At 49.5% G+C, this 13266-nt stretch overlaps 1 protein-coding gene across 1 annotated transcript in view; it reads left to right on the forward strand.

The window, feature by feature from the left end:
* The window catches only part of CYSTM1 (cysteine rich transmembrane module containing 1), a 55814-nt gene extending 42769 nt beyond the window's left edge, over positions 1 to 13045 (forward strand). Inside the window, exon 3 of the mRNA XM_043912950.1 lies at positions 12864 to 13045. Coding sequence (XP_043768885.1) covers positions 12864 to 12973 — 110 coding nt within the window. The 3' untranslated portion in view covers positions 12974 to 13045. The remainder of the gene's footprint in view (positions 1 to 12863) is intronic.
* The last annotated feature ends 221 nt before the right edge of the window (positions 13046 to 13266 follow it).

The following is a 13266-nucleotide window of genomic DNA, read 5'->3' on the forward strand; positions in this document are numbered from 1 at the left end:
GTTCTTGGGATCCCAGGCATCAGACTCTTTTTCTCAGGGACATACCTGATTCAAGACTGCAAATCAGAAATGGTCCAGGAAAGATTTTAGTGCCTTTCAATTGCATTTTCCTTAGGGGGAAAAAAAAATTTCCATTAGACTTTGTTTTTGGTAGTGTCTTGATTCCCTCTGAGCTTTTCCATTTACCCCTGAAATAAGTCCATTTGGTAGCCTGGAACACCTTGACAGCCTAGAGGATTTTAGAGCAGGTGAGATTGTTTTTGAGTAAAAATGGATTTTTGCTTCTGAAAGTAGGTGTATCATGGGTAGTTTATAAAGGATCGGTATTCCCCCCTCCACCCCAATCCCTATCCAGGACCCCGGGCAGCCGTGGGTAAACATGAATTCCTCACAGCTATGGGCGCAGTGCCCTAGGCCTACGGATCTGAAGGAAAGGCTCTCAGGAGGGTCCCCCCTCTGGAGAAGGTGAATCCTGGGGCTGTGGAGCCCACTCTTCCCAGCCCAGCCAGGCCTGGGATCCTGAGCTGCCTGTGCTTGCTTTACTCATTCCCAAGATATCCTCCTAGTCACATGGATTCCTTCTGGGATAGAGTGATGGCCCTATACCCTCAACCATTTCAGGGAAGTTCAGGATGAGCCAGGATCTCTTGAAGGACTTAAATTGACCAAAGTGAAAGTGACACCTTCCCTCAGAACTTCAAACTGCCAGGATCTTCATATCTTTTCTTAGTCGCACTCTGCCATTGCCTCAGAGAGGAGCCAGCTGAGCCCGTATCTGAGCTTACTTGCGAGGCCGGCTGCAAACAGCTTTTCCAACTGAGGTAAACGATGCAAGACACCTTTTGTTCACTCGCTCCTCCATTCATTCACTCATTCATTCCATGTCTCCTGTACCTCAGGTCTGTGGAGTAGACTAGGGGCATGGTTAGTAACGTTGGCGTGTGCAGCATTTTTATCCAGGTAGAATCGGGAGCTAAGGGTCACCAGACTTCATCTTGGGAGACCTAAAGGAATTCCTAGACTGGACCTTTCCACTTTGTGGGCCTAGTAGAAGGGGCAGGAGGGTGAGGGGCTGGTAGGAGGATCCTTGGGGGTGGCCAGCTCCAGCTGCTGCTGTGGCGGGTGGGAGGGTCATAGGGACCCCTAGTGGTTGTGCCTCATTAGGCGGCTGTGCCGCCTGCCTTCCTGGGTCATTGCCCAGCAGCCTGGCATCCACAAGGAGGGGGTCTAGGGAATACTTAACGGAAATAGACACCTCTTTTACCCGATTTCCACATCACTTGGTTGTTCTTCAAAAACTTCAGTTCATCAAGTAGAAGGAGAAGCTGTCTATAGGCTCTCCTAGCAGCTTTACATAATGCCAGTGTCGCTTCCAACTGTCTCAGCACCTTCTGTCCTTCAGGTCTCTGTCTCAGGATAGCAGCTGACAAAATCTTCGAGCCTGCTGTATACAAGGCAGTTAGTGTGGCTTAACTAAGCCCCCAAAGAACCCAGTGAGGGACAAGGTGCTGTTATTATTCCCATCTCACAAGTGAGAAAACCAAAGCTGGGAGAGGTGGTCACCCTTCAAAGTGGCACTTAGAGTGGATCCTGGGGTACCCAACTCTACAACTGCCTTTCCTCATCTCCACAGGGTTCCTTGGTGAGCTGTTAGGAGGCCAGGGTCTGTTTGTGTGGTGACCTCAGGGGTGCTCCTGACTCAGGACGACAGCTGGGCAGCAGGAGGGGTCCCTCGGCCGAGGGGGCTGGGCTTTCTGAGTTTGCTGAGAGGCCTTGCGTTCTCCAGACCAGCAGGGCTGTGAATAAACCCACCACTTTGGGCAACTGAACCCCGCTCAGCAGATGGGGAGCAGTCAGCTGCCTCCGTCACTCTTGACACATTGGGGCTCCCTTTGTATCCGCTCCTTCACCAGGGCTAACCTCACCTAGCTTCCCACCTCAGCCTTTCATGGCAAGGATTAGCCTATTTCTTTTTCACTGGAAAGGTGGTTGGTCACGATGTTGGAGACTTTTTGGATCTAGCTTCAATGACAAGCTGGCTAGAACTATTAATATTGATAGTAGAGTTGACCATGGAAAGCAGCTTGTCTACAGGCCAGGTTCCCCCCGTCCCCCTTTCTCCACCAGGGACGCCTCTGGCCTCACACTGGCTGAATGGCGCATCTCAGCAGGTGGGGTGGCGGTTTTCGGGACCCTTCCTGGTTGACTTTTGGGTGGGTGCTGGGTTGTGGCAGTTCCAGAGCTGTTGGGGAGGAACTGTTGGGGATTACTCAGTGGGGCCCAGGCACCCCCACAGTTCTTTCCAAATCTACAAGGATGACCTTTGTTGCTGGGAAATGGGTGGCGGTGTGCTTCAGGGAGTAGAGGGTTGTTGAGGAGACAGTCGTTACAAGTGAGGTTTGCATTGCTGAAATCACCTTCTCACTGTGCTCACTGAGAGGGGTCATCCTGTCCCGCCCTGCCCTAGAGGTCACTGTGTACCAGGCCTCTGCACTGGGGTGCCATCAGGTGAAAACACAGCTATTTTTACTGTCGCCAAATTAAGCTTGACCAAGGAGGAAGAAATCAACCTGGGGCATTTTGCATAAATATATCTGCTAGGACTGTTAATCAATAACGTAGGAACCTGGTACCTGCAGAAGCCAGTTGTGGTCTGTATACATAAGATAAAGACACACTTGGTGTTCGATAAAAAACAATAGGGTGCTGTTTGCCTTGTTAGAAAATGCAGCAAGACCTATTTGAATGAGACTCCTGAGGCCGGTACTCAATGTGAGTCAGACTTACATTGCCGATAGCAGAGGGGCCTGTGCCCGTCTGTGCCTGGACACTAATGGGAAGGGCCCAGCAGGACCTCTGTGCTGATCTCTGTCTATCTGGGCCTGTTCCAAAGAGCCAGTTCAGTTCAGTCACTCAGTTGTGTCCGACTTTTTGCGACCCCATGGACTGCAGCACACCAGGCTTCCCTGTCCATCAGCAACTCCTGGAGCTTGCTCAAACTCATGTTCATCAAGTCAGTGATGCCATCCAACCATCTCATCCTCTGTTGTCCCCTTCTTATTCTGCCTTCAATCTTTCACAGCATCAGGATCTTTTCCAGAGAGTCAGTTCTTCGCATCAGGTGGCCAAAGTATTGGAGTTTCAGCTTCAGCATCAGTCCTTTCAATGAACACTAAGGACTGATTTCCCTTAGGATGGACTGGTTTGATCTTCTTGCAGTCCAGGGGACTTTCAAGAGTCTTCTCCAACATGACAGTTCAAAAACATAGACTCTTTGGCGCTCAGCTTTCTTTATATTCCAACTCTCACATCCATACATGACCACTGGAAAAACCATAGCTTTGACTAGACGGACCTTTGTTGCCAAAGTAATGACTCTGCTTTTTAATATGCTGTCTAGGTTGATCATAGCTTTTCTTCCAAGGAGCAAGCGTCTTTTAATTTCATGACCAAAGTCACCATCTGCAGTGGTTTTGGAGCCCCCAAAAATAAAGTCAACCACTGTTTCCACTGTTTCCCCATCTATTTGCCATGAAGTGATGGGACCAGATGCCATGATCTTAGTTTTCTGAATGTTGAGTTTTAAGCCAACTTTTCCACTCTCCTCTTTCACTTTCATCAAGAGCCCCTTAAGTTCTTCACTTTCTGCCATAAGGGTGGTGTCATCTGCATATCTGAGGTTATTGATATTTCTCCCACCAGTCTTGATTTCAGCTTGTGCTTCATCCAGCCTGGCATTTCGCATGATGTACTCTGCATATAAGTTACATAAGCAGGGTGACAGTATACAGCCTTGACATACTCCTTTCCCGACTTGGAACCGTCTGTTGTTCCATGTCCAGTTCTAACTGTTGCTTCTTGACCTGCATACAGATTTCTCAGGAGGCAGGTAAGGTGGTCTGGTATTCCCATCTCTTTAAGAATTTTCCACAGTTTGTTGTGATCCACACAGTCAAAAGCTTTGGCGTAGTCAATAAAGCAGGAGTTGATGTTTTTCTGGAACTCTCTTGCTTTTTCAATGATCCAGCGGATGTTGGCAATTTGATCTCTGGTTCCTCTGCCTTTTCTAAATCCAGCTTAAACATCTGGAAGTTCTCAGTTCACGTACTGTTGAAGCCTGGCTTGGAGAATTTTGAGCATTACTTTACTAGTGTGTGAGATGAGTGCAATTGTGTGGCAGTTTGAGCATTCTTTGGCATTGCCTTTCTTTGGGATTGGAATGAAAACTGACCTTTTTCAGTCCCGTGGCCACTGCTGAGTTTTCCAAATTTGCTGGCATATTGAGTGCAGCACTTTCACAGCATCATCTTTTAGGATTTGAAATAGCTCAACTGGAATTCCATCACCTCCACTAGCTTTGTTCATGGTGATGCTTCCTAAGGCCCACTTGACTTCGCATTCCAGGATGTCTGGCTCTAGTCCAGTCATCACACTATCATGGTTATCTGGGTCATGAAGATCTTTTTTGTATATCTCTTCTTGTCACCTTTTCTTAATATCTTTTGCTTTTGTTAGGTCCATACCATTTCTGTCCTTTATTGTGCCCATCTTTGCATAGAATGTTCCCTTGGTATCTCTAATTTTCTTGAAGAGATCTCTAGTCTTTCCCATTCTGTTGTTTTCCTCTATTTTTTTGCATTGATCACTGAGGAAAGCTTTCTTATCTCTCCTTACTATTCTTTGGAACTCTGCATTCAGATGCTTATATCTTTCCTTTTCTCCTTTGCCTTTCGCTTCACTTTTCTTGGCTATTTGTAAGGCCTCCTCAGACAACCATTTTTCCTTTTTGCATTTCTTTTTCTTGGGGATGGTCTTGATCATTGCCTCCTGTACAGTGTCACAAACCTCTGTCCATAATTCTTCAGGCACTCTGTCTATCAGATCTAATCCCATGAATCTATATATCACTTCCACTCTATAATCGTAAAGGATTATTAGGTCATGCTTAAATGGTCTAGTGGTTTTCCCTACCTTCTTCAATTTAAGTCTGAATTTGGCAATAAGGAGTTCATGATCTGAGCCATAGTCAGCTCCCAGTCTTATTTTTGCTGACTTTTTAGAGTTTCTCCATCTTTGGCTGCAAAGAGTATAATCAATCTGATTTCAATGTTGACCATCTGGTGATGTCCATGTGTAGAGTCTTCTTTTGTCCTGTTGGAAGAGGGTGTTTGCTATGACCAGTGCATTCTCTTGGCAAAATTCTAGTAGCCTTTGCCCTGCTTCATTTTGTACTACAAGGTAAAATTTTCCTGTTACTCCAGGTATCTCTTGACTTCCTACTTTTGCATTCCCGTCCCCTATGATGAAAAGGACATCTTTTTTGGGTGTTAGTTCTAGAAGGTCTTGTGGGTCTTCATAGAACCATTCAACTTCAGCTTCTTCAGCATTACTGTTCGGGGCATAGACTTGGATTACTGTGATATTGAATGGTTTGCCTTAGAAACAAACAGAGATCATTCTGTCATTTTTGAGATTGTACCCAAGTACCGACCCAGGAGAAAGGAGCAATGACCCCACAAGAGACTGACCTAGACTTGCCTGTAAGTGTCCAGGAGTCTCTGGCAGATGCATGGGTTGGAGGTGGCCTGCTGCAAGGTCCGGGACACTGAATGCAGCAGTCCCTGCATGGGGCCTTTTGAAGGAGGTCGCCATTATCTTCATTACCTCCACCATAGTTTGGTCTCAGGTCAAAAATAGGGAGGGAACACAGCCCCGCCCTTCAACAGAAAATTGCATTAAAGACTTACTGAACATGGTCCCACCCATCAGAACAAGACCCAGTTTCCCCCACAGTCAGTCTCTCGCATCAGGAAGCTTCCATAAGCCTCTTATCCTTATCCATCAGAGGGCAGACAGAATGAAAACCACAATCACAGAAAACTAACCAAACTGGTCACATGGACCACAGCCTTGTCTAACTCAATGAAACTATGAGCCATGCTGTATAGGGCCACCCAAGACGGATGGGTCATGGTGGAGAGTTCTGACAAAACGTGGTCCACTAGAGAAGGGAATGGCAAACCACTTCATTATTCTTGCCTTGAGAACCCCATGAACAGTATGAAAAGGCAAAAAGATACGACACTGAAAGATGAACTCACCAGGCCCAATATGCTTCTGGAGGAGTGGAGAAATAACTCCAGAAAGAATGAAGAGACGGAGCCAAAGGAAAAACAATGCCAAGTTGTGGATGTGACTGGTGATAGAAGTAAAGTCTGATGCTGTAAAGAGCAATATTGCATAGGAACCTGGAATGTTAGGTCCATGAATCAAAGTTAATTGGAAGTGGGCAAACAGGAGATGGCAAGACTGAACATTGACATGTTAGGAATCAGTGAACTAAAATGGACTGGAATGGGTGAATTTAAGTCAGATGACCATTAATATCTACTACTGTGGGCAAGAATTCCTTAGAAGAAATGGAGTAGCCCTCATAGTCAACAAAAGAGTCCAAAGTGCCAGTTTGCCTCTGATAGACCTTGCCATTTTTTCCTGTGACCTAGCGCCTGAAACCAAAAAAAAAAAAAATTTTCCTAGTTTCTGTTTAGCATCCAAAATTATGGCAATTGTTTTCTTATATTCAGGGGCCAGTGACGTTGGGAGTTTGTGGGTTCTGAGTCTATTTCTGTTCTCCTCTTAGCTTTTCTCTCATTGCTTGTTCCCCTGATTGCCTGGTTCTAAGCGTCTTTCCTGCTGCTCAGCAGGGTATGAAGTAACAGATCCTGCGGTCAGTCCCCATCACCACCACTCCCTCCTTAGAAGTTCAGGCTGTGATGATCTTATCAGTCAAGAGAGGTCAGGGCTGAAACACACCTGGGCCAGTCTACAACGCCGCCTGTTTGTAAGTGAGCCGCTCAAAGCCAGCGTTTCTTTAAATTTTCTTGTGAAGGAAGGAAAACGAGGACAGGGCAGGAGTGGGGTTGGCATTCCTCTCTCCTCGGCTCACTGAAAGGCCTTGTCCTGGTTCTGTGTTGATTAGTGGTGTCCCCCCGCCCCCAGAGTGCCTTGCCAGCCTGCACTTCCTCAGCTAGTTCATGGGCTGTCTGTGAGCCGCCTGAGTCAGGGCCGGTGTCCTTTATTCCCGGACTCCCCTGCAAAGTTGGCCATGTCAGGGAAATGAGAAGTGAGCGTGTGGGCTGGGAGGGACCCTGAGCAGACTGTCTTTGTCTCCTCTGGCACATCCTCTGTCTGTGAGGTCCGGCTGGAGTGTTCTGGAGGGGTCTTCGGGCCAGAGGGCAGGCAGGCACCTGGCTGGCAGAGCAGACCTCCTTTGCGGGGTGGCAGGATCCACCACGAGCCCAGGAGAGTGAACACAGCTGCTGGGACAGAACAGCCCTGAGGCACCAGCCCACAGAGCTTTGCCTGCTGGGAAGGGAAGCTCTGATCCATATCCCTTTCCCCAGGTGTTGATATGCTTGGAACCCTCCCAAATAAGCAGAGGAATGAAAGATTATAGGGTTTCTCATTTGAACCACTCTTAAGTGTACAGTTTGGGTGGCAGTAAGCCTGTTGACATTGTTGTGCAACCGTTACCACCATCTGTCTCCGAAACTTGGTTCATCATCCCAGACTAGAACTCCTTACTTACTAAACAGTAAATCCCCTCTCTAGCCGCTGGCAACCACCATCCTACTTCCTGTCTTCTACGAATTTGACTCCTCTAGGTACCTCATGTAACAGGAGTCATACAATATTTGTCCTTCTGTGACTGGCTTATTTCACTTAGCAAAATGTCTTTAATACATGTTGTGTCATATGTCAAAATTCCTTTCTTGGACTGAAGAATATTCCATTGTATGTGTAAACTGTGTTTTGTTTATCCTTTCGTCCACCAGTGGATACTTGGGTGGCTTCCACCTTTTGGTAATGCAAACATGCTGCTGTGGACATGGGTGTGCAAATACCTGTCCAAGCGCCTGCTTTCAGTTCTTCTGAGTAAGGGTTGTAAAGCACAGGAGCAGGATGTCTTTGAAGGTCAGTTTCTGATGACTCACCCTTCTCCACTGAGGGCTGGGCTCACAGGCCAAAAGGAAGCTTTACTCATGGTCTAATTTTAGACTCTAATGCAACCACCACTGGTCAGTCGTAACATCAGGCTTCCTTTTGATATTTGATAGGGTTTCACAACGTGTTAAAATTTCAGTTTTGTGTATTACCTTTTATTGACGACACTTGGCTGGCACCTCTCTTGTGATTGTGGAGGCCCCTTGTCACTCAGTTGCGGTGACTGGCCCTTGGCAGTGCACTTCCTCACAGCTGGCTTGTTCCAAGGGTGCAGGCTCTTGTTGACTTCGCCCCTCCTCACCCGAGTTGGGCTGGTCTTCTGGCCTTGTCCCTACCCCTGGCTCCGTCTTGGGACCCAAAACCCTGAGCCCCCAGCAGCTGAGAGTATTGAAGTCACTTGTCTTCAACTCCCAGCAGCATGGTGTTATCCCCCAGGTCTGCTGGTTCTCATCATCTTGTTTTTATTTCATCCAGTTTCCTTACACAACATTTAGCATTATTTGAATTATATGTCATTTTTTTCCCCAGGAAAATAAAATACTTTTCTGAAACAGCTTGGCATTTGGAGTTGCCACAGGAAGTGGTCTCCCCCATACCAGCTTAGACCAGCCTGAGGGCCCGCGGTGTTGGTGAGGTGGACACATCTCAGGATGACAGGCTTTCAGTGGACTCACCTGTCCTGTTGTGGGTCCCTCTACCTCTAGAGACTTATTTGGCCAGTGCCCATCTGTATTTGCCAGACCAGTTAGGAAGTGGACATGGGAGCACTGGGAGAAGACCTGCTCCCTGCACTTGAGGACCTTTATGGTCTCTTAATAGTTACGCACTTAGAAACCCTGAGGATAAACCAGCCGTTTCTGAGGGTCCTGTTTTCTTATCTATTCCAGTGCTTCAAGTAAATAGAACGCACTGCTGGCCCACAAAGGGAAAGGCCCTCGCTCTTAGCCCCGGGCTTTGTTCTGGACACTGGCTGACTGCTGTACACACAGCCTCCCCTTTTCACCTGAGGACTGCCCTCAGGCCTGTCTCTGTCTCTGCTTGGTATTTCTCAGACCAAGGTTTCTGAATTTACTGATGGGTGATAGCAGCAGATCAGAGTTAGAAAGATCTGGGTTGGGCTGGATCAGGTCGGGAAGGCTTCTCAGAGAGGCACGGAGCCCCAGGTCAGGGTGCTGTCCTGTCAGCCTTGGGGAGGAGGAGGAGGAGGGCTGACGTCGATTCTCCTGCTCCAGCAGGTGGCCTTGGTATGCACTGAGTACCAGGCGGCCATTCTAGTCCCCTGAGGGTTGCCTTATTTGGCTCTGGTTTTAGGTGCTGGACTTCCCTGGTGGGAGACTGGATTCAATCCTTGGGTTGGGAAGATCTCCTGGAGAAGGAAATGGTAACCCACTCCAGTATCCTTGCCTGGAAAATCCCATGGACGGAGAAGCCTGGTAGGCTACAGTCCACGGGGTCGCAGAGTCGGACATGACTGAGCGACTTCACTTAGATGCTGGAGGAAGAAGGGAGGAGTTTGCCTTCAAACAAACAGCAGATAAGATGCTTCTCAGAGGGTCTGAAAGATCTGTGTGTTGAGTGGAAGGGGAGAGCCTTTCACATAGTAACCCAACCTTGAGCATGATCTCTGGCCTGACCCTGGGAGGAGCCTGCAAATGGATCAGGCAGCTATTCCTGGTGCTGATGTGGAGGACAGGGGCACTTCTCTGCCCTGGGGCAGGCAAGCAGTTCTCTGGCAGAGAGAGGAGGAGAGGAAGCTGTTCACGGGGTGCACAGCCGGACCCGGGAGGGGTGCTGGCATCTCTGCGCAGGCGTCACAGGCTGGATGGGAAGGTGGACGACTGGCAGGTGGTCTGGGAGGTCCTGGGACACCCACTGTGGGCTCTCCTGCTGGGTCGGTGCCACAGAGCCCAGGGTGCCCGGGTCTGGCAGTCAGGATGCAGGTCTGTCTCTGGTCGTTGGGTCACAGCCCTTGTGCTGCTGTCCTGTTTATTCCCCTGCTAACCAGGTCCCTCTTCTGTCCCAGGCTCCCTGTCCTGCACTCTCTCTAAACTTCCCAGAGTCACACCTCCCCAACCCTGAACTTGGGCTCTGACGCCATGTGGTTGGTTGAGGCCGAAGGAAAAGTGACAGGGAATGAGTAAGAGAGAGTGTGTTTGTGTGTGTGCACACTTGGACCTAAGTTGGGGTGAGAGCAGGACCTGGAATTGCTGGCAGCTCTCCCTCCGGCAGTCTTCCGTCCTGCTGTGGGGCTACCGGAGGTGGGGGCCTGGCTCTGTCCAGCCACTCCCCTCCTTGGGGCTTTGGGCACACCCTCCCTCGGCCTGGACCTATTACGCTCTGCACCGTGAAGGACTGGCTGACCTTGTAGGCCCTTGGCTCCCAGAACAGCCTGTAACTGCCTCCTGGCCGCTGGCTTACTTCTGAGGCTTCTTCTCCCCTGAGTCGGGGTGAGCCCCCAACCCCTTCTCTGTACCTGTGTGTAGGCCACCCCTTCAGTCAGTCCAGGGAGGGGTCTCCCTGAGAGTCATTTTAATACGGTAATAACACCAATGAGCATTTATTGAACAGTGACAATGTGCTGGGCACTGTGCTGTTTTGCATGTCTAATCTCTTCATTTTCCCTGCAACCCTGTGGGGTATAGATTACTGATGTCACTCTTATTTTACAGCACAGGAAGCTGAGGCTAAGAGAGGTTGTCACCTGCTCAAGGTTACATGGCCAAGTAGATAAGCCTATATTTAAATCCAATTTGATACATCTTATTAAAAATCTCTGTTCTGAAATTCTAATTGTGGTCTCACTAAATTGGAGCAGTGTGTGTGGGAATTGAGACTGGACTGGGGCAGCCCGTATCTGATAGGGAAGTTTCTTCCCCGCCTCTCTGAACTTCCCCATCTCCAGAATCTGATGAGAAACCACTGCCTACTTATCCCACCCCCTACTCCTGTTGAACCTCGGGTTCCTAGGAAGAGACACTGGAACTTCTGGGGCCGCTTTGGAGGGACAGGGGTCTGTGCTGGGGGGGCTGGGTCTGTGCTGGGGGGGCAGGTCTGTGCTGGTGGGGGGACTGGGTCTGTATGGGGACTCTGCTGAGGTGCTGGGAGCAGAAGATCTTGATGTTGGCACTCAAAGCAGTGAATGAGAGGGGAGCCAGGAGGGGTGGTGAGGGACCTGAAGGTGGCCCCTGGCAGATCAGGGGCTCCCCAGGGGCTTGCAAGGCTAGACTGACTGTACCTGCTCCTCAGTGCCCTTTGTGCCAGACCGGGCTCAGGTGGGCTCCTGACTACCTCCTGCCCAAACCTGAAGGAGCGGAAGAGAAGAGGCTGGGGTTGGTTTGGGAAATGCCACCAGCTCCTGTCACTGGAGAGAGGAGTGCAAAAGGAACCTGGAAGTGGGGCTGTTGGGGACCTGGCTTGGGGGTGGGTGTTTCTGGCTCATGGGGCTCAGCCTTAGGAATTGCACCAGCGTGAGGACCCTCTGGTCTCCAGGCTCCTTGCGGGGAGGGGTGGTGATCTGATCCAGCTGCTGCTTGCCAGGTTGGCCCAGCAGAAACCCAAGCGTGTGCCTGGGGCTGAGTCAGCAAGGCCTGAGGGAAGTCAGAATTGCACTGAAGGCAAATCTGATGGGTCAAACTCCAGGACGTAGGGGCCACCAGGCCGGGCTGTGAAGGGAGCAACATCACTGGGACCGCGTTAGGGGAGCTGGGCCGAGGGTGGTCTGTAGGTAATCGTGACACTGGGGAAGACATCCGGGACTGAGGCCAGCGCCACCAGGGAACCCCGATCAGTTGATGCCAGCTGCCCCCAGAGAAAGCCCAGAGCTAGCACAGTGGCAGCAGCGAGAGGAGGTCTAAGCTGAGTTGAACCTGGGCAGCCCTCCCTCCTGCCCACGGGACCCCAGCAGTGGCATGGAGGAGCAGCAGCTTTGAGTGTGACTTTAGAACTGGACAAGCCTGGATTTGAGAAAAACATAAAATGCAAAAGCAGAGTAAAAGCCCCTACCCCTCCACATTCTGACCTTTGTTTCTTATATTCTTTCAGATATCTGTATGTCTGTGTATGTGTATCCTTTTCATTGTACAAACATAACAAGCGCACTGCTGTATACCTTGCTTTTGTCCTTTGCTTTATTTATTGGCTGGATGGAAGAACCATCTCCTTCTTAATGGCTGTTTAGTACTCTAGTCTATGGAATGTATTAGCTTACCTAGTCAGTCTCCAGGTGACAGACATCAAGGTTGTTGCTAGCTTGGGGTTATTTTGATACAGCAGCAATCACAATGTACACACATTTTTGAACAATGAGACAATTGTTTCTATAGAAAAACCCTAGATACAGATTTTCTGGTTCAAAATTCTATGTAGCACCCATTCTCCCCCCACCCCCATTCTCTTTCCAAGGACTTCTATTCACACTCCTGCAGACAGTGTTTGAGAGTTACAATGACAGTAACAGAGCTGTTGTGAGGATTAAATGAGACAATGTGTAAAGCTTTCAGCCAGTGCCTGCCACATCTGGCTGCAGGGCGGGCCTCACCACAAACTGTATCACCTTGTCAAGGCAGGTGCTGCGTGGTGTTTCGTGGTCAGCTTGGGGAAGGGGCGGTGGCAGGAAACAGCGATCTGACAGCTGCTAAGCAGCTGTCACCTCCACTCACACATCCAGGAAACTACCTGATGTGCAGGTGGTGACACCGGGGTGGGGCGTGGCTCTCCCTTCCCAGAGCTGCGGGCCTGGAGAGGGAGGGAGACTCGAATCGGCTCCTCGAGTGTGCTAAGTGCTTGAGCTGCACAGGCCTCTGCGGCTCACAGTCGCCTCTGACTGGGTCTCTCTCTCCCCGCCCCTCCCCTGCCCCCAGTGTACGTGGTGGAGCGGGAAAGGAAGACGGAAGACAGCGGGTGTCAGGCGGCTCTGGCCGCCTGCTGGGCTGCTCTCTGCTGCTGCTGCCTCCTGGAAAGCCTGGACTGAGCAGCGGAGCCCCGAGTGCCCCCTGCAGGCCCTCTACCTTCTGTTACTGGAATAAAAAACTAGTGCTGCACAGTTGACAGTTTTTCTTTCATTAAAAATTTCCTCATCTACAGACTTCAACCTTTTAGCATCTATGATAGGTGTGAAATGGTATCTCGCTATTTTACCTTCCCTGCTTACTAGTGACCTTGAACATAAATATGTTTTTGACTTGTCTTTACAAATCTTGTGAATTGCTTGTTAGAGTCTTAGCCCATTTTTTCTACTGGTTTGTCTTCTCTTACTGATTAGTA

This window comes from Cervus elaphus, chromosome 9, assembly GCF_910594005.1.
Source record: "Cervus elaphus chromosome 9, mCerEla1.1, whole genome shotgun sequence".
Lineage (NCBI taxonomy): Eukaryota > Metazoa > Chordata > Mammalia > Artiodactyla > Cervidae > Cervus > Cervus elaphus.